Genomic DNA, 20,502 nt, shown 5'->3' with positions numbered 1-20,502 from the left:
AACAAACACCATCTGTCTCTCCCAAGCTCTTTCAGACTAGCCAGACTAGACATTTTTATACACATAAATGTACTATATATTAGTATACATCCCCCACCTAGAGGCCATTTATAAACACTCAACAACATCTGCTCTCACCCTACTTGACTCAAAGCATACAGCAAGAGGCTAGGACATGTGTGCATCCAGAAGGCTGTACTTAAAAGTGAGTATGTGGTGCACTGCATGGAAAGTTGTAGCAGCTATTGAAGCTGAGAGGTGGCTCTGAATTGGTTGACTTATGAGTGTTGAAGTGACCACCTTTCTCTGTGCTTACTAACATTTTCTGCTAAAACTCTAAACTATGGGGTTTATTTAAGTTGAGTGATTTTATTTTTTATGAGTGCCAGTGTAGCATAACGGATACCACAAGGGGAGAGAACTATCAGAGTATAGGGACATTATGTTCAACAACATTACATTATTAAAGCTATTTATCTAAAATATCAAATGAGAATGGAACAACAGAACGAAAGGCTTTAGTAATTGCAAAATTTGATCTTTACCATGCATGTACAATGTCTGTCTGTCTGTCTGTCTGTGTATTTGACTGACCAGTTTCTTCCTCTTGTCCTGCTCAGTTGGTGGCTCCTCATCGTCACTCAGCTTGGGCTCCTCAAAATGGCTCATCAGCATGCAGCTGCAAACACAATAATATTCAAATCAATATTAATAACCACACATAAACCAGCACAGTAGACAATTTCAGAACAGGCAGCGTGCACACACAGGCAGGGACAGAAAAAGGCTAAACCCTTTGGCCCTCTAGTACACAGCTCTGCCTGTTATTCATATTGGTTTATCAGCATGCAGAGAGAATAACAAGCTAAACTTTTGTGCTCAGTCCAAAGTGTGCGTAAGGTATTTTATTTCCATTGTCCTTTTTATTTAATCCTTACTGTGAGTATAGATAAAGTAATGGGGTCTCAAATGTCACATTTAGTGACTTTGGCATGTGGCACTTGATAACTCGTGATCAGAAATTCTAACTAAATTCTCAACAAAAAACAACTAAAGAGAACAGGTTTTCAAGAAATACAGCTCAGTGCTGTAGTTCTCCATATTAACTTAAAAGGCGATGATTTGTCAAGGTTGTGTTCACAACTAGTTTCTGCTGCCCCAAAATGTCATTGCTGTTTAATAAACTGTCGAAAGCTACATATTTCCACATTTTTACTTCTTTTAAAACTTCTGCAGTTTAAATTTAAAACTACACCTTTTAATATTTTTTATTCATTTGGTTTAGTTATTACAATCTTACACATTGATCCTGTGCAGTTCAGTACAGAACAAAAGATATTCAAATTTTCAATTCCTTTTACAGTAGTTCAGTGACTGAATTGCTACAATAACAATGGAGTACCAGGCTGAATTGGCCTGCTTTGGCATGTTATTTTACTGAATTTAACCATGGCAGCAAGGACTTTTGTTATTCCACACCAAGCAATAACAATTCCAAACCACTTATGACAAAAGATGAATAAAAGGAAAGTCTGTTTATTTGAAACTTTATTCAAAAACTTTTCTGTCTCCGTTGACTGCATTTACAAACCATGAATAAATATGCTTCCACAAATATTGTAGGTTTCTGTCCGTTATGAAGAGCGAAAGGGAACCAAAACAATTCAACTCATCACTGGCAAATAAAGAAACATTTACACTAACCTTTCTATCCAACGTTTCAGTCCCTTTCACACTGGCACATTTTATGAGGGTGCTGAGCATTTTTGACAGCTGAAAAGAAGGTGTCTGCATGTAGGTTAACATCTACTAAGGAATAACCACCATGGTACAGGGTCAGAAAGCCAAAGGGGAGGGGAGAGTGAGGGGGCAGAGCCGAGTCACAGTGGGCATGTGTTTTCTGGGCCATTTCACAGTCCATTATTTTTCTAGAGAAATGTGTCCTCTCCAACACTGCCACTCAGCCTCTTTTAGCACACGGTCATGCTCCTTGAGTAAGGGATGGCTTTTATTTCATTAATTTGAAATCTTTCTTCAGGGGTTTGGTTTTGATTAAATCCAAGCATAAATTCAACAGCACATCTGCAGTTGCACTGCTTTCAAAACAAATATTTCAGCTGTCTTCATTCATCATTCATGAGCTTTGTCAAAATCGCTGTACAAACTCCATTCACTGGTGAAAAAGAATGTATTTAATGTTAAACTGTATCCTTTAGAAGTATTTATGTATTTGTTTTTCTTTGTTTTCTCCCCATTCAATTAGTAACAATCACGCATACTTACTCTTTGAAGGTGCCGGTTTCAGAATCTTCTGTCATTACATCATGCAGTGCCTCAACGGAGATGTTGATGATGCCACAGAACTTGTCCTGGATCACACTGATAACACACAGACGACACAGGCTTATTACTCATGAGATCATTAATTCAACAGCTGTCTTTTTGTGTGTGTTTAATGACAGAGAGGGAGATACAGAGAGAGATGGGTATCTCTCCAAAGAAGCATCAAGAGCAACAGCCAAGGTTAAGTCCTGCCGAAACTCAAAGTGATAAAGTGTCCGTCACAACTCGCATCATAGAACACATGTTCTGATTGTTCGATTTTTATGTATCTCACCCTAAACATTTGCTATTGGTAGGAACATTTCTAACAAGAGAGAAAGGTAGAGAGTGATTAAATAAAAAAAAATCACGTCAGTAACGGTGAATTGAAAACATTTCTCTACTTTTATGATCCCACAAAACCATGTTCCCACTGATCAATCACATACGATAAGTGTGATTTTCCAACTGTAAATGCAGTTTTATTGTCTCACACATTCAAGTGTGAAAAATAAAAATCAATGAGGCTTACTGTCTTGGCACACAGCCTTGCGGGCCAAGTGTCTAAGATTTTTTTTAAATATGCTGGCTCGCAACATCCACCACTCAGGCTTGGAGACGAGCAGCAGTCATTGATGAATTATTTAAGTAATTCTTCCCATGTCAATCTAACTAAATCTTTGTTTGTGTGTAAGTGAGTGTTTGTCCAGATAATCTCTGTCTTTGATATCTCAAGAACCGTTCATCCAATCTACTTCACACTTGGCGGGTGTGTTGCTGGGTATCCAATAAATGTGGCGTGGCAAATTTGGTACAGTTTAGACACGTTCAATGTTAATAAACTGTGAATAAAACTAAGCAACTGCACAACAAAGGATGAAAAAATAAGTGAGCGTTGTGTGCAGCGGCAGGGGTGGGGCTTTACAGCTCTGTCAAGCATGCCTGCTGCAGGCTATCGGCGATTAGTCTATATACACAACATTCCACTTCAGGGATTGCTCCGGTGCCGCCTGGAATTCCGACTGAGGCCGGATGTCAGTTGCCTTGGGCTTCCTTTGTGTTGGCATTCTAAACTGGTTGATTTATAAGGACTATAGTTAACTGCTCCTCAGATCTCCTCAGATCTCTGCAGGGTAAATCCAGACAGCTAGCTAAACTATATCTGAGTTTTCTGTTGCTCTGTACAGCGCTTAGCGCCGCCCAAGACGATTGTGATTGGCTTAAAGAAATGCCAATAAACCAGAGCATGTTTTTCTCCCATCTCTGAATGCTGTGTGGACTAGCCAGACCCTCCTCTGCAGTGCTGTGGAGGAAGGTCTGGCAAAGTGAGACTAATTGTGTGTTTCTGACCGCTGGATATAGCCTACAAACTTTAGAACCAAACTCTTCTTCAACTCTTCATTAATAGTAAAACTATTAATACCACAGAGTACAAGTCCTGCATTCAAATGTTTATTTAAAGTGAAAAGCGGTATTACAATGTACTTAAATTTACTTAACATCTGTCCAAGGTGGAGCTTTCAATTCTAATACAATGCTGGATAATTTAATTAATAATAATGCATCATATTTTAATTGTAATATTTTGTGAGTAAAATCTGAATCTGCAATGTAACCAGTAAACTTTGTCTGTCAGACAAATGTAGTAGTAAAATGTTTTGCTCTGAAGTAGAAGTACAAAATAAGTCAGTAGTATACAGTTGGGTTGCACAGTAAGTGCTTTGGGGGACTTCTGTTAGTTGTCCGTTATTTCGGGGTACAATGGTTCTGGAGAAAGCTCCAAGCAACAATGCCTAAGGTCCGTTCCAAAAAGGCAGGTTTTGAACAGAAACTGCACAAGTAGGAATACAAAGTAATAAAAAGGATAAAGAATACAAACACACAAAGAGCGAGTATGTCTGGCTCTGGGCACTGATGGATCAAAAGTGCTAGACTAGGTAGACCCCAGGTGATTGTTGGAGCCTGAACCGTTTCCTGATAAACAAAAAGAAACTCTACAGCCATCCGGCCCTTCTGAACAAAGGAGAGGCCTGCATGGAATCCATCAAGCCTAAAGATTCACACTGCTATGCAATTTTGTATGTTTGAATCAAAACACTGGCTTTTCATTGGAAAGGGGCTCAAGGAAACAACAAGGGTCCCTGTGACTTAAAAGATAAAAGCTCACGCAGGTCCCTTCTCATTGTCTTTCCACTAAAACTCAATTGCACAAGGAGACTTGGAGCCTGTTAAACAATTGTACTGTAATAAAGTTATCTTACTGGACGGGTGAACTGTTTTGTGTTCATGGTGACACACTTGGATCCTGCCGAGCCACTGTACCACCAGTGTCTCACCTAATCTGCAGAAGAATAAATATTTCATCACGAAGGAGGGAGGACAAGGAAGTCGACTCCACTGTTTTCCTTTGCTGCCATTTGGAGGGTCAGTTTTAACCTTTGGAAAGACGTTGCACTTATTGAACTTAAAAATAACAGGCAAACAGTTTAACAGAAAAGACCTTGAATTTGGGAAATTCCCCTTAAAACTTTTTGAATTCCCCTTCAGAACACAAGTCAAAATAAAAGTTTACTTGCTAAATGTAATTTGCAAAATAATCGCTTTTCTCGATTACATTTTTTTTTGTGATTGTTAGGAGCCAAAATCGTAATCGCGATAAACATTCAATTAAAGGGATACTTCACCAATTAGCATTAAGCTTTGTATCAGTAGAAACCCGGTAGTATTTTCGAATGACCGTGCTTCCCTCCCTCATGTTCCCCTGAGACTGGCTTTCTCCGTATTGTGGGTCTGGAAAAAAGCCTCAGATGACGCAAAAATCGTCATTTAGCGTCATTGAAGGTATTTTTGCCCACAGTCTGTGGACTACAACCAGCTAGTTCTGCATGTTTTCAACCTGCCCATAGGGGGTGGGACTGTCATCTTTCCCCGAAGCTAAATCGAGTGTCCGCCATCTTGAAGCTTTGCTAAACAGGCAGTCTTTTCAGCAGCAAACTTTTACAACAATTATGTGCATTCAAACTACCACACAATGTGAAAACGTGAAACGCGGAATGAGGGCACGAGTATGAGCTAGCTAGGTGGAAAGTTAAGGCTAGCCGGCCACCTGTCCCATCAATCCTGCTTGCAAGTGTCCGCTCATTACAACAAACTGGACTACATCCAACTTCAACGAAACTCCCAACGCAAGTTCAGAGACTGCTGTGTTTTTGTTGTTGTGGAAACACGGCTAAACAACAGTGTACCATACTATCCAGTTACCAGGCCTGCTGTGCACTTCTCCAATTAACTTTACATTTTAAAGAACACACTCACATGACAAGTAAAGGAAAAATAAAGTGTAAAATACATTTGAATACCTCTGCCCCCAATTTCCTAATAGTCTCAAATTGGCAACCATGGCAACAACTGGATGCAGGCATCAAAGATCCCTTATCACACATTTAGACTCATGTCTGTCAATTTTAATTCTATCCAGCCCAACACTTCTCCGGTGATTATTTTCTAATGGCTGACTAGTGCTAGCTGCTTCGTGCCTGACATTCAAATCAATGTAAGAGGAAACATGATCTGAAAGCTGGTGGGCTGCGTGCAAAGATAAACTGGTCGCAGCAACAAAGTCCTCATCAGAATCAACCGTCTCTGTGTTGTCCTCATTCCATAAATAAAGGGAGGCAGCAGGGAGGTAGAGGACATTGACCTGTGAAGGCTGCACACAAAATTACATTTTCAGTGTGTATTACTGCCCCACACTGTGTTAATCCAAAAATGTATGCAGCAAAATAAAATGTTGGTTTAAGTCTAGTATTGGTAAAGAATAACATTTAATCCACTACAATTCAGAGATAAGCAGAACCCCACTGTCTGTGTATGCCTGCATTTTGCATATATGTGTGTGCTGCCGTCACATATTACTGGCACCCATATGGTGTTAAATCTGTTGATTTTGTGCATCATATTGTGGCTGTAGGGTAAAAAATTTGAAAAACCACTTCTATTCTCTGTTGTTAGTAACAACCCATTCAACACCAGCTGAAAGCCCCATCTGCAAATAAATGAATGTCAAATGTTTCTCACCTGTTGTCAGATGGTAGGAGGGAAAGCAGAGCCAGCGACGATAGCTTCCTCCTCTCTGGCTGAGTGATGTTGTCCATGCGGTCGACCCACATCTCTATAACACTGCCCAACAACTGGTCCATCTGATGAGAAGAGAGAAGGGTGAAGGAAGAGAGGTAGACAAGAGCGAAGAGAGATGAAGAGGAAGAAAGAGAATAGTGGCAATGGATTATAAAAACAAGCCAACAAAGACTGAATAAACAATGTTTCACAACTCAAAATACAGTATACTGATGGATTTTATACGTTTTAAAATGTATGGGTCTACCATTGTCATAGTAGTCAGCAACTGACATTCCCTGTTTGTTCTGCCTCATTTACCTCACTGCCTTGTCTTCTATCATCAATAAAGGAGAGGCATGATGGACACAACTCTAGGTCTTTCATTTATTTAGATTAAGGCAGCAATGTCGAAACAAGGCGAAGTCAATGTTGCTCAAAAACTGTCAGGGTTTCACAGTGAAGGGGGACAGCTTCAAACTGTAGGGCTTGAATAGGTTACCATTTGCAATTCCTTGGCTCATTAGCCTCGTTCAAAATGATTCCCTTTTAACAGGCACTTTGCGGTTATGTCTCTCACATACATTTGAAGGCACTGTGCTGAGGAGACAGAAATGAAGGGCGGACATTGAGAGTCTCACCTTCTGGCTACACTCAGAAGCCATTTGAGTGAGCAGAGAGGAGAAGAAACTGGAGTTCTGGAGAAGGATGCGGCCCATGATTCCTAGGTAGGTCGACATCACCACAGGATATCTCTGTACAGCACACACAAATAAACGCACACACACACACACACACACACACACACACACACACACACACACACACACACACACACACACACACACACACACACACACACACACACACACACACACACACACTCAATGGTGGATGCAGAAAAATAACCATGCACAAATGCTTTTACATAAAACAAAAAGGTCATTAAGCACAATAAGGGGAAAGAAGATCCACTGACAGCAGAATTGTTAAAGGCAGCAAGTGACCCTTAACTGAGCTGAATGATCAATGAATATATATTGTCTCCACAAGAATTAATTTTTACGGGACCGAAAAGGACAAACTGAAAGAACATGCAGCTGCAGGAACCTTCTCTTATTAAGTGAGTATTTTGAGATTTAATAAGGTAAACGCTTAAAACACTTAGTAAAAGAAGATGGAAAATGGGTGAAAATGCACCACAGGTATTATAACACATCTTTAACAGGACCAGTTTGTCCTTTTATATAATCCCAGTCCAGATATGTGCATTATGTTGAGGGAAAACTTACCTCGCCGTCCACAATTCCTCTGAAGACAAGTGGCAGCAAGGGCTGGAACATGTGGGCTCCCAGTATGGGGCTAACCTTTAAAGCTATCTCTACCACCTGCCGAGATACAGGGAGAGGGAGGATGAGAGACGGTACTCAGAGGAGAGTAAGGAACAGTAGCAAGGAGAAACAAAGAACAGTCAGGGAGAACCTTAGACCAGAGAGGGTGTGTATCAAAAGAGAGACCGTAAAGGATAGACACAGGATGATGTTAAGACAGTGAAATGTGGGAGGACATACGGGGGCAAAAGGGAGTTAGCAGGGGATTTATTTTTTTTCTTTTCAAGAGATAGTAAAAGAATGTAGAAAATCCTCCTTTTAATTGAGCCTTTGACCTACAGTATGTGGCAGGCAAGGTTAGTCCCTTAAGTTTTAGTTTCTCAAGAAATTTGAATGAACTCTCTGTCAGGTATTAAAGCTGAAATAAAAAATAGTATAAAAATCTGAGGGTAAAAGATAAAGTGACAGAGGCATCATGGTATGCGTGGCTGCGTTTCCTACATACAGTACTGTCTGTAGGTGTATACTCAGTTGTCCCTTTATAAGGGTATACCTAGCTAAAACTAATGCAATCTAATACAACAGGCCTGCAATAAATCCTACCCTCATTAAGGTTTTAGATTCAATAATACATGTGCTTGCTTTGATGTTCAGAAAAATACCTGAGTTGTATAATGTACACATTTAGCCAAGAAAACTAATCTGAAAGGACAGGGTGAAAGGACAAGGACTGGATTTAAATCCGTAAAAGATCATTCCATCCTCATTAGGCTTCCCATGATTAGACTACAGCATAAATCCAGACCACACCAACATGATGATGTAACACTGTGACATTGCAAATGGAATTTTTGCTAGTCAAAGCCTCCTCAATTGAGAATATTATTTAAAAAGGTCAGCGATCAAACCCATAGCACAGAGACAGACAGTGAGAGGCTATATCTGTCTCTGTAAGTGCATATGAACATTTCCAAGAAACGCATGCCGATTACTCCGATCCCTCTGTTCTCAGGGTGCCCATGTGTGGTGAGCTGCTATGTGCACATGCTGTGTAGGTTGACAGGTTTGTTGTCTGCTGGCTCTTCTTTCCTCAACAAAGGATTAGCAGGAGCCAGATGTGCAGTAATACCACTGAGCTTTACTAAGCTAAAGCTCTATGGTCATTATACATGCAGTACATATACTACTGAAGCAGTGCAAACAGCACATTTGTGCACACTTACATGTACACACATTCACAGCAACTGTAAGTCAGAGAGTAAACCAAGAGAAATGAAATTCAAAGATGATAGTTTTGCTCATCTTAACCAATCCTGTATCTTGCCTGACAACAATAACACATACAGAGCATACCCAATAATGTGTTGGCTTATTGTTAAAAGCATATAGTTAAAATTTTGCTAGTAATAGAAACAATCACAGCCAATTATCTGAGGCTTGATTTCACTTTTTATTATTACGCAAAATAATACAAAATGAAGTATGGCTAATCACCGAAAGGCCTTAAAGCTTAACCCTGAAAGACTCCAACATGGTGGTTCTCTGGCAGATTTATGATCACCAATGGCATTGACATAGCCCGTACAAACTAACTGAGGCCTGTACCAGATATCTCTACCTGGCTATCTAACCTATGCAGATCTATTTTTAATGGTCAACAGTATCAAAAGCCACTCTTAAGATCCAGCAAGACCAAAGCTGATGTCAGTATTCAGATGAGTGTCATTTAGTACATTTATCAGAGCAGTCCTGGTGATACTATGTGGGCAGATGCCAAATTGAAAATTGTCATTAACAACATTTGTTGATGAAAAGTAGGCTGCTTGAAGTAACCTCTAACACTTCTCAAACAATGTATTAGTAGTGAGAATATCAAGGCTCCTCTTGCATTATAACCTGGTGTCAATTCACAAGCAGCACTGTTTGTTTGTGTGTCTGTGTATTAAGCATTTAATGACACTTCTAGTGCAACTTCTTTTCACCGTGCCACCCCGACAAAACAAACAAACTGATGGAACTTAAGAAGGGAGGATGAAAAAAATGAACCATGAGGAAACCGAGACAGAGAATAAACAGAAGTAATATAGTTCTGTGTATAAGAGGGAGGGAGTGAGAGTACCTTGAGCACTTGGACCTGTCCCTCATTCGTGATGTCTTTCAGCAGATTGCAGAAAGCTCGACACAATGATTCTGCATAGTTCTGTGGGCGAAAAAAATCATCATGGTATAATCATGGGTAAGTTGTGTACAATTAATGTGGATTTGTGTGTGTGTGTGTGTGTGTGTGTGTGTGTGTGTGTGTGTGTGTGTGTGTGTGTGTCTCACCTGAAGAAAGTCTGTGGCAGACAAATATAAGTAGGCATTTACAATCTGAAAGCAGGTGCGCAGGTTTTCGGAGCTCAACTCTGAAACAGACCATCAGATATATACACTTTACCAAATTGGACAAAAAGGGTTTACTTGATGGATGGGGAACGGGGGACAGGGACGGGGACGGGGAAACAAAAGCAGAGAGGGAGGTGAAAGGCATTTGCTGATAAATGATCCTGCTGGACAAAAAACAAACATTTGTTTTACTTTTTGAAATGTTCAGCATGTGGTTAAATATGATCACAAATCCCTAAGGTTATCCAGTGTGACTCAACTGTATAAAACTCACATGACCAGTCCATGGGGAGGAAGGGATTTATCCTTAATTAATATTAGTGCAGAACAAACTAAACCTTGAGATGGAGGAAACTCACACCAATAAATTAAGTCATTAAAAAGTCTAGCAAAAAAGGTGTAATATACATTTTGCTTTTAAAACTCACTATAAGTATACAACAAGCTTAACCAGAGTTAATATTGTCCATGAAAATACCAAAGACAAAAGACAAAAGTTTCTTGAGTCTGTAACAGCTGCTTCTGATGTTTTGTGCTCTTGCATGCTAAAAAGTAATTCAACCAACACGAAAAAAGACACAAAACTAACTCATTGAGGGGATTTAAAAAAAACTGGATTATCTATTTTTGAACCAACCAAATTAAAGATATCCATGATGCAACAAATGAAGATTGCAGCAATAGCTTTATATCCCTTAAAACACACAAGTGGCTGCCTATCTGCCAGCATTTATAAGAGGTTGTGAGAATCTTTTAAAAAATAACTACAAGCTTAATTATTAAGCAATCTGCTGCCTCTGTAACATCAGTACTGGATGAGACCTGTGGCTATGGTCTATGAAGTATTTTTTCACATTGTGCTCTGGTTATACGGATTTAAAAAACATTTATACTCAACAGCAGGGGCTACATTCAAACAGGATTCAAATAAAACCATAACCTAAGGATAAAAGTAACCGTACAGACAAAAACTCAAGGGCACAACAATGGGTGCTGTAAAAGAGCAACAAAAGAGGCCGGAACATTTTATCATCAGAAAACAGCAGATATGCTCTAAGAAGCCCGGCCAGTGTAACGTCAAAAACAAATTACTCTGAAGAAGTTGTACAGATATGGTAATGTATGAAGAGGGAAAAAATGCACTCAAGGTAACACTAGCAAACATATACATACCTGCAAACTCAGACGGGCTGAAACAGGACACATGGAATAACAACTTATGACAATAACTTATTTCACCAGTAAATTCCTGTTAAACAACAAAAACAACCACTGGATGGGAAAAGGGTATTTTACAACAACTTTGAATGCAGCACAAGGCTGGCGAGGCAAATTTCAAGTGAACGCAACATCTGTGTTGTTTTTCAGACAACGGCAGCTATAGACTGTTGTTGGAATCCTCTCCAGTGAAATACAAACACACTTTTACACCGTTTAGCTGTCAGCATTTTAACCGTGTTTACTCCAGCTGCTAGCAAACGGTAGGCTAACGTTACCTGCTGTCGAGTGTAGTGTTACCGTAACTAGCGTCCCGTGCGGCGATGTTTCAGTTTCCTCGAACGTCCGTTTTCGGAGCATCAGAGAGAAGCGGAGGCATTTAAGTGGCACCTAAATAAGCCACCGATATCCGAGTTGCTATTCGGTCCGATAGATAACGGTCGTTAAGGCACCGGTGCCGTATTAGCACTGGGTCTCGGACCCCCCCAAAATAAAAACTCTTCGGATCTACACAATTCACGTGGATGATATTTACCCATTCAAAATGGCGATTTTTGCCGAAAAGTTTGCAGGTATGCATATAACACTTTGGACCATTAGCAGACAATTACACACAGGAGGCTGGGGTGCAAAGAATTAACTTTCGTCCGGTCAGTGTGTGTGCACACTGGAGTCAATGTGGTACCATGGCTCTAACTGTTGAGCAGAGCAGAGAGAAACCCCTCACTGACACAATCAGTTGTGTAAAAGGTTTGGTGTCACAATCAGAAGTGCACACTGAGTGAATGATTTGCCACTCAGAATATGAATGTGATATTTTGTACTGTACACAGAGTATTAAGTGTGGGGAGTGTTGGGAAGGAGGAAAAACAGCTTTGCTAATTGAGCCCAATTTTAAACTATTTACAACAAATTGTCAGGCAGTTGAGCAAAAGCAGTAATCAATGAATAAAAGAGAGGAGTGATGGTGTTGTGAGTGTGAGATGTTTTGAGAGAGATGAGGACAGGGGCAGAAAGAGGTGGCCTAAACATACACCACAACTAACCTATACACAGTAGGATAGAGGGTTGAGAGTAATATACGATGGCATGGTAACAGACCCTAACACCTAGAATAGCCTCTGCATGGCACCAGGAAATATATACTGTATAGACACCAACACAGAGACAGGTGAGAGGTGAGGAAGAAAAAAAGAGGAGACAGACACAGCTTATGGACAGACAGGAACTAAAAGACTCACACACCCTTGCATGACAACACTAACACCCTAAAACCGTCCCCCACACAGCATCTATGTATACACCGAGGCTAACGTGACTAATTTGAAAGTAATACGGGCTGACAGTGTCACTGCCTCTTACACCTAGAATAGTTGTTTAATTCAAACAAGTTGACAGGGTAACTAATTCTAACACCCAGGATAGCAGTTAGTAAATGGGGGTGTTATTTTTGCTATAACTCTTCTCAGGTCAGGACTCACCAAAAGAGTCCCAGGATTAATCTCAGGGGTCACCAGATGATTAAAGGATATAAAAAAGTGTTTTCTGCTTTTCTACAAGTATTGCTTTTTCTTGTGATATACTGGACACTTTTACGAGGCTGTAAATTCTCTTCAAATGAAAACACTCCAGGAAGGAAAAATCAGTTTGGTTGACTGCTCACAACTCATGTCTACACTAAGACCATTCTTGTGATGAGGTTACAAGATGCCTACTACAGGATTTATTTAAAAAAATATAGCAACAAACACATGAACATGATTTCAGGCAATAACCATACGGCTTATTGCCCAATGCACACTTGGATCCTTCTAAGAGCATCTTTTATGGTTTCATGAAGAAATGTAATCCTACAATCAGAGACCTGAAAACCCTAAAAGCATTTATTTTGTCAGTCTAATACATTGTTTCTCTGTATCTTGTTATTCTATAGTACAGACACCTACATTTGCAGTAGCTTAGGGGGATATAGTTATGTTATTTTCAACCCAAGTGTCTCTTTCCAAAGCCAAAGTTAAGAAGAAACCTTCTGAATCCAAGTTTCATTAAGCACCTTAACTCCTTCTTCCTCGTCAAGGTTTGTATGGGACAAGATTAAAAGTCACTGGTGAGTAAGTAGTAATAGAGGCTGTCCAATCTAACCATGCTGGTTCATACAGGTGCTATTAATGTTGATGTATGCAATATGTTCTCTCTAGCCATCTGCCAGCCACAGTAAGGTAATGAACATAATGTATGCTGCCATCTGTGCAGGTACATAATGTATTCCAGGGGCCTATTTAGTCAGCAAATCAGCCTACATGAATATTCAACACTACAAACATAGCATGGGGCAACATTAGGCTAAACACATGCAGTGTGCGGGGAAGTTCTGAGCTCAGATCAAGAGAAGACAATGATTGATTTTAAAACCAAAATAGCTACAAAAGATGTGTCCAGAAACCGTAATAAGCAAAAACAACAAAGAGTGATGGTCTAAAAAGTCAGTGACATCAAATGTGCACTAAAGCAATTTTTGTGTAGTATACTGTAGCATGGGTACTGGAATGTAGAACCTCATGAGGAAACAGACCGGTAAAGGTGAGAGCTACACTACAACAAATGCTTTCCTGTGGTCAGGCCATTTATTTTTCTAAAGAATAAAGCAAAAGGTAACAGATTGCTTAACAGTAGGTGAACAAGGACATACAGCGTCATCGGACAAGGAAAGCATGATAGGTCCGTAGTCCTGCAGAGGAGGTGAATAAATGATCATGGTTCTTTGTTGTGTCTGTAGGTCAGAAGTGGGTGCATTTAGTGATTGCAACTTTTTTCTTAAAACTTACTTAGAAGCTGCATTACCGGCACCTGTATTACTTTAACATTTACAGTTTTCTGTACAATATTACAAGGAGCATTTACTAAACTACCCTTATTAAGCTTGTGTACTGTGAAATGTGAAAAAAAACTTCCCTCCAATATGATGAAAATCAATTCAAACATATCTCTTATAAAATCAGGGTGTTTTTTGGTGAACACTGGCAAAAAAGTGGCAGGTTAGCCATTGTTTATTTGGCACAATCCTTGTAAAAATGGACATTTGGGATCTACTGTGCATACAAGAAGAGATACCTGAGCCTTTGGTGTTTTATGAGTACTTTGAGACGTGTATACTGGCATTTTGATGCAGTTTTGCTATTGTGGAAATATCACATCAACCTGAGTGTGGAGTAATCCAAATGACTTTCAAAGTAGGAATTGAGGTCACATTTCAGGACACCGAGGTTGAGAAATACAAACTAACTTTTGAGGATACATTTTTCATTCAATAAAGGGTTCAACCTCAATACTGCAGCTCAAGTCAACAGTGCATTTCATGTATTAACAGGCTCAAAAAACATTTTTCTTCTGTGCTCAAGGCAATTTAGACCATATATTCAAATGAACTCAACAGAGACTGAAATCCTTTTGTTATGTCCTAAAGGTAAATAGGGCAGGTGAATAATTGAGTTCTGTTCAGTTCTATTAACAGCATGACACTTTCATCATCAAATATTATAAAAATTTATTTCAACTGAAAGTAATTCCCACACATCTGCCAACATGGCAAAATATAATTCACAGCAACAACAAAAAACACAATATACATGCTCATTTACCCAAGAAAAACCACACCCAGCCACACTGGAACACACCCTTGGGTAATGGCAGTATAATGCACTCAGAGAGGAGCATCATGAGAGCCATGTGAAACAGTTATCTACTATACAGTCACAACAACACACAATTTCTACGCAATAATTGAAAAACACATTACTCAGTCAACACAAATGGCTGTGCACTTGTCTATTATAAACTGATCAGTAGATGTAATTTATATACAACAAATACAATCTGGACACTCTTCATCATGTGTTTTGTGCGGGAAAACATGATGAAGAGTGGGAACATTTATGAGTGAGCTACAAGCCAACACTCCAGGCACAGATAAAAAGCTACTCCAGACAGCAGGGAAACTATAGGAGCCTGGACTGACAAACATGACAAAAATGTGAATTTCAAATGAAGTGTGACCTTGGTAGGAAGAGCCCTGGGAGAAAACGTATGACTACTCCTAGTCATACGTTTTCCAGTGCGGTTATATGAAAAAAAGCTTTTGTCGGTTACATACTACAATGCACCAGCTATGCTAACTTTAAGAAAATAGGTCTCTCCTACAATTGATCTTTCCCAAGAGGATAAACAGTTGGGTATGGATGTTGGCTATAGTGAGAATCAGTGAAATAAAAATTCTTTGTTGGATAATTTCAGTTGGCAAAATGTGTGCTACACTTGCATGTGCGCTACAGACTAAGCCTGCCTGTATTTTTTTTTAATGATTTATATTGTTTTTGTTTTTACTTCCACTTCTTCGCCTTTTTCTTATTTTGTTTCTATTTTTTTCCTTCTACAAACAATATTGCAGGTGTCATTGGTTATATACACCCAGTGTTCAAAAATGTAAAAAATAAATTAGGGCTGTCAAAATGAACGTGATAATAAGTCAATGCAAATTCCTTTTAACGCCATACATTTTTTTGACACGTGATTCTGTGATTTGGGCCTCAAGCCGCTCTGTAGTTTGAGAAATCAGGAAGCGATGGAGTAGTAACATTGTGGATGGCTAGCAGAAACCATTAAGTGCTCCATGATAACATCCAGGGGATCACCAAACCCACCATCCGCCGTCTGGTCTACAAGGAGACCCGCGGTGTGCTGAAGGTGTTCTTGGAGAATGTGATCCGTGATACTGTCAACTAACACTGAGCACGCCAAGAGGAAGCTTTATTACTTATTTTGAACTAAATCAATGACCATTAAAAAACAGTTTAAGCTTCATTTGGATAGGATTGGATTATATTAAAAATAGTTTTAATATTTTGTTCTTGCATGTAAATGGCCATAGACAGAACGTTAGAAACTTAAGGTTACGACCGTAACCCAGGTTCTCTGATAGCATGAGCGACGTATCTCACGTATCCCTCAGAAGCACTTTCTCACTACGCCAGCCATGATTGGCTGAAGCTAACGCCAAAAGCGTTAGTCTTAAGCGAAAGCATTTTCGCACCCACCTCAAATAAGGGTTCGAATGGTGGTCCCGATAAAGCTTCCAACACCAGTGGCAAATCACATCCGGGAGATAATGACTTTGACACCAGGTGTAAGCGCCGTGCATTAAACTACAGACCAGGGGATGTTGTCCCACTGTCTTACCGTTTAAACCCACATGACATGCAGATATAGCTGCCAAACAGGGGACAGGCCGGTTATTATTATGAGGCCTTAGCCGTTATGACAGTTGTTTGGAGACAAGCCTATCTGTTGAGTACCGCCGAATAGGGACCAGGGTCCGGCGAGCGAGTTGTGAGCTTCACTCTATGGATAGTTAGCATAGACCCTGCCAGTATCAACGATGTCGCTTCTGAGCGAGAAGAGGTAGTTGAATGACGGTAAGGCGCACGGGCTGTGGGTTATATAGGGGCCCGCCCCTTGTGCTCCTCGCGTCAGATGTGGCCAGCCAATCATGGCTGGCGTAGTGAGAAAGTGCTTCTGAGGGATATGCGGGAAGGCGTACCCCATATGTGAGATACCTAACGAATGCTTGAAAGAGAACCCCTGTAGAGTATTATTCTAAAACAGAAAAGCCTATTTTGCAGAACCAATACTACAAAAGCAATTACATTTTCACAAAGACAAGGCGAGTGAGGACACAACTGCACCCTCTACACACACACACACACACACACACACACACACACACACACACACACACACACACACACACCCTATAATCAAATAGTCACATAAACAGCTGCTAAGGCACTGATTAAGCTTTAGTCAGTCCATCCTTTACAGCCCTGGGCATGTGCTGTACAATCCGCTTCGGTTATCAACATTAACAGGAAAATGAGCCTCACATCTCAGGGCTCGACATTAAGGCTTGTCCGGGACAAGTGGATTTTTTGTAGGACAAGTGGAAGAGAAATTTACTTGCCCCACTGGACAAATTAAAACTCAAACAAAACAAAAGGCCACTCATTTCGTCAATGTTACAGAATTGAAACAAATACATATTTTACCCCACAATCCCAGGCAGCGGGTCGGCGGGCCGCTAACGTTAGACCCAGCCCACTGTTCAGCGCATTCTCCGAAAGCGAAGCAGCATGAAAGCACGGCGAGCTAGCCGGTGTTAGCTTGCTAACTCCACCTTAACGTTACCTCCTTGCCACATCGTTCACAGAAAACAAGCTGAAAACAGAAGTCACTCGTGGCGATAGCAATGTGCTTTGTGTGGATGAAGCATTATATACGTTATTATGTGCCACTCATTCCGTTTATGTTACAGATTTTACTTTACCGATTTGAAACAAATACATATTTTACCCCACAATCCCGGGCAGCGGGTCGGCGGGCCGCTAACGTTAGACCCAGCCCTCTGTTCAGCGCATTCTCCGAAAGCGAAGCAGCATGAAAGCACGGCGAGCTAGCCGGTGTTAGCTTGCTAACTCCACCTTAACGTTACCTCCTTGCCACATCGTTCACAGAAAACAAGCTGAAAACAGAAGTCACTCGTGGCGATAGCAATGTGCTTTGTGTGGATGAAGCATTATATACGTTATTATGTGCCACTCATTCCGTTTATGTTACAGATTTTACTTTACCGATTTGAAACAAATACATTAACTAACGGTTAGACCCAGCAGCAGCGGGAGAGCGGACCGCTGACGTTAGACCCAGCCCACTGTTCAGCTCCTTCTCTGTAAGCGATACAACAAGAAAGCACCAGCAAGCCAGGCAGCCGGTGTTAGTTAGCATGCTAACTACGCTTTAACGTTACCCCGTCCCCACATCGTTCACAGAAAACGAGCCGAATAAAGCTGTCACTCTTGGCGATAGAAGTGTGCTTTGTGCGGATGAAGCATGAAGTTAATTTGACTCTTGACGGCTGGCTCTCTGCCTCGTAACGTTACTAGCTGCTCCGCTACTCGTTTGTAGCGGATTAAATATCAGGTAATAATCAACTATAAAGTAGCTACACCTTTTTAAAGGATCCCTTGGTAAGTGAAATTGTAGAAAGAAAAAAAAAAAAAAAAAAAACACCAACATTTAGTGGCAAAATCCATTGTTATGTCTACAAAATTATTTTAGATATAGTATAAGTTCAAGCCACCACTAACTCTGGTCAAAATATTGAATTAGTATCTCAATATATTGACTCAGTATCTCAGAATATAAACAAAGAATATCAAAGTAATGAGAAACTATAAAATATTGACTTAATCTCAATATATTGGCTTAGTATCGTAATATTGACTTAGTAACTCAACATATTGGTTCAGTATCTCAATATATTGACTTAGTAACTCAGAATATCTCAATATATTGACATAGTAACTTAGAATATTGACTAGGAATCTGAAAGTAATGAGAAACTTTAAAATATTCACTTAGAATCTCAATATATTAACTTCTGCACACCGGCGTGCAAAGTATAACTTTTTATTATGAGTCTGGAGATCCTTTTTTCTTGTTGAAGGGGAAATCTGTTCTTGGGACACCTTTTGTTTCTACTGTTTAAACTGAATTGTATTAATGTTGATAGTGTTTGGATGCTTTCAATGGTTTCTTCAAATTCTGCATTAGCAAAACACAAAAAAAAATTATAAAATGATGAATCTTTACCAGGACAAGTGACTTTTGTTCATGGACAAGTGAAACGTAAATGTACTTGTCCGAAGGACAAGTGCCTCAAAAAGTTAATGTCAAGCCCTGCATCTGACTGTGAGAATGGCCTCTGAAGTGCCTCTAATGGTCATCGGGGACACTGCTGTAAATAATAATAAAAAACAAAATTTTGCTTTTAGTGTGTGTGATAGGGCATGGTTAAAAAAAAAAAAAAAGTAGTGCCACAATCTGTACTGCAATCTGTGACACACAAGGACATTTACAGTGTTTATTACAAGCCAGCCAGATACAAAAGGTTTGAGCTGAGTAAAACTCTAGGTTTGAGGTTTAAATGCATAAATATATATTGGAAAACTGACTATTCTCCTTTTTATTGTTTATTTCTTTTTAATTTAAAACTTGAAAATGAAGAAAACTTAAAGAGGACAACCTCTGAATAGAAATCAAACCATGTTATATTGTAAAATGCTGACGACAGCTTTCTGCATAGCTACCTTATTAAAGCACAAGTTCTTGAAGACCTTAAAGCGTAACTCTCGCCAAAATGCAACCTAGGGTCTTTTTGTGAATGTACCCGAGCCAAACTTTCGTTTAAAAGCATAAGGACGTAAGCGCCACTTTTAAAAAGAGATATTTCACCGCTGGAAAGATGAATATGTATTACTATTACATTGGGTAATTTATGTAGTAGAAATGTGAAATTTCTTTAGAAATTGGTGCCTTCTAGACTGAGAAAAGCCAGAAATTTTTTTTTTGGCTCATGTGGATGAAACACAACTCCCAGAATGCACTTGCTTCGCTTTCCTACGAGTCCACTCCCAAGCCACACCTAACAGTTACAGACATACAGTGAGGCAATCAACTCAAGTGTGTTTTATTGTCATTTCAACCATATACACGAAACAATGTTTCACCGTGGCTTAAGTGGTGTTACACATTTAAAATATATAAAAATGACATACAAAACAGGCTACGTTTAGTGCACGCACATTATAGACTCCGTAAAGTTCAGCTAACGCATTGGTAGCATTAGTGCTTGGTGTGATTTAAACACAGTATGAATGTGTTGAAAAATGAAAAGTGAATTTGCGTAGAATGGTCGGCATTTAACAGTTAAACTCCACCAGCGGTGAGCAGTTAGTTGGATACAAGCACCCCATTTCTGCACCAGTCCGTGTTTACACAGCCCACCTCCACGAGTCTTACCCGGCGACAGAGCAGCATCTCTATCTGCTCGGAAGGCTAGCAGGCCTGGTAGCTTGATAGCGGAGTCCTGTACACTGTTGTTCAGCCATGTTTCCACAAAAACACAGCAGTCTCTGAACTCACGTTGTCAGTTTCGTTGGATGTAGTCCAGTTTGTTGTCAAATGAGCGAACACTTGCAAGCAGGATTAATGGGACAGGTGGTACACATGTGCGGTAGTT

At 40.0% G+C, this 20,502-nt stretch overlaps 1 protein-coding gene across 3 annotated transcripts in view; it reads right to left on the bottom strand.

Moving 5' to 3' along the window:
• ipo11 (importin 11) overlaps positions 1-20,502 on the bottom strand; it is a 146,384-nt gene that overhangs the window by 35,325 nt on the left and 90,557 nt on the right. For 2 of the 3 annotated variants that reach the window (XM_028577849.1, XM_028577850.1), the window contains 7 exons: positions 10,095-10,174; positions 9,889-9,969; positions 7,731-7,826; positions 7,080-7,193; positions 6,400-6,521; positions 2,284-2,379; positions 595-679 (listed from right to left, as the gene is read on the bottom strand). In XM_028577849.1, coding sequence (XP_028433650.1) covers positions 595-679; positions 2,284-2,379; positions 6,400-6,521; positions 7,080-7,193; positions 7,731-7,826; positions 9,889-9,969; positions 10,095-10,174 — 674 coding nt within the window. Of the gene's footprint in view, positions 1-594; positions 680-1,704; positions 1,774-2,283; positions 2,380-6,399; positions 6,522-7,079; positions 7,194-7,730; positions 7,827-9,888; positions 9,970-10,094; positions 10,175-20,502 lie in introns of those variants that run through there. The other variant, XM_028577851.1, reaches the window with a different exon arrangement.

This window comes from Perca flavescens, chromosome 5 (genome assembly GCF_004354835.1).
Source record: "Perca flavescens isolate YP-PL-M2 chromosome 5, PFLA_1.0, whole genome shotgun sequence".
Classification (NCBI taxonomy): domain Eukaryota; kingdom Metazoa; phylum Chordata; class Actinopteri; order Perciformes; family Percidae; genus Perca; species Perca flavescens.
Note: the sequence above shows the minus strand (reverse complement) of the source record. Positions and strands in the feature narration are given on the sequence as shown.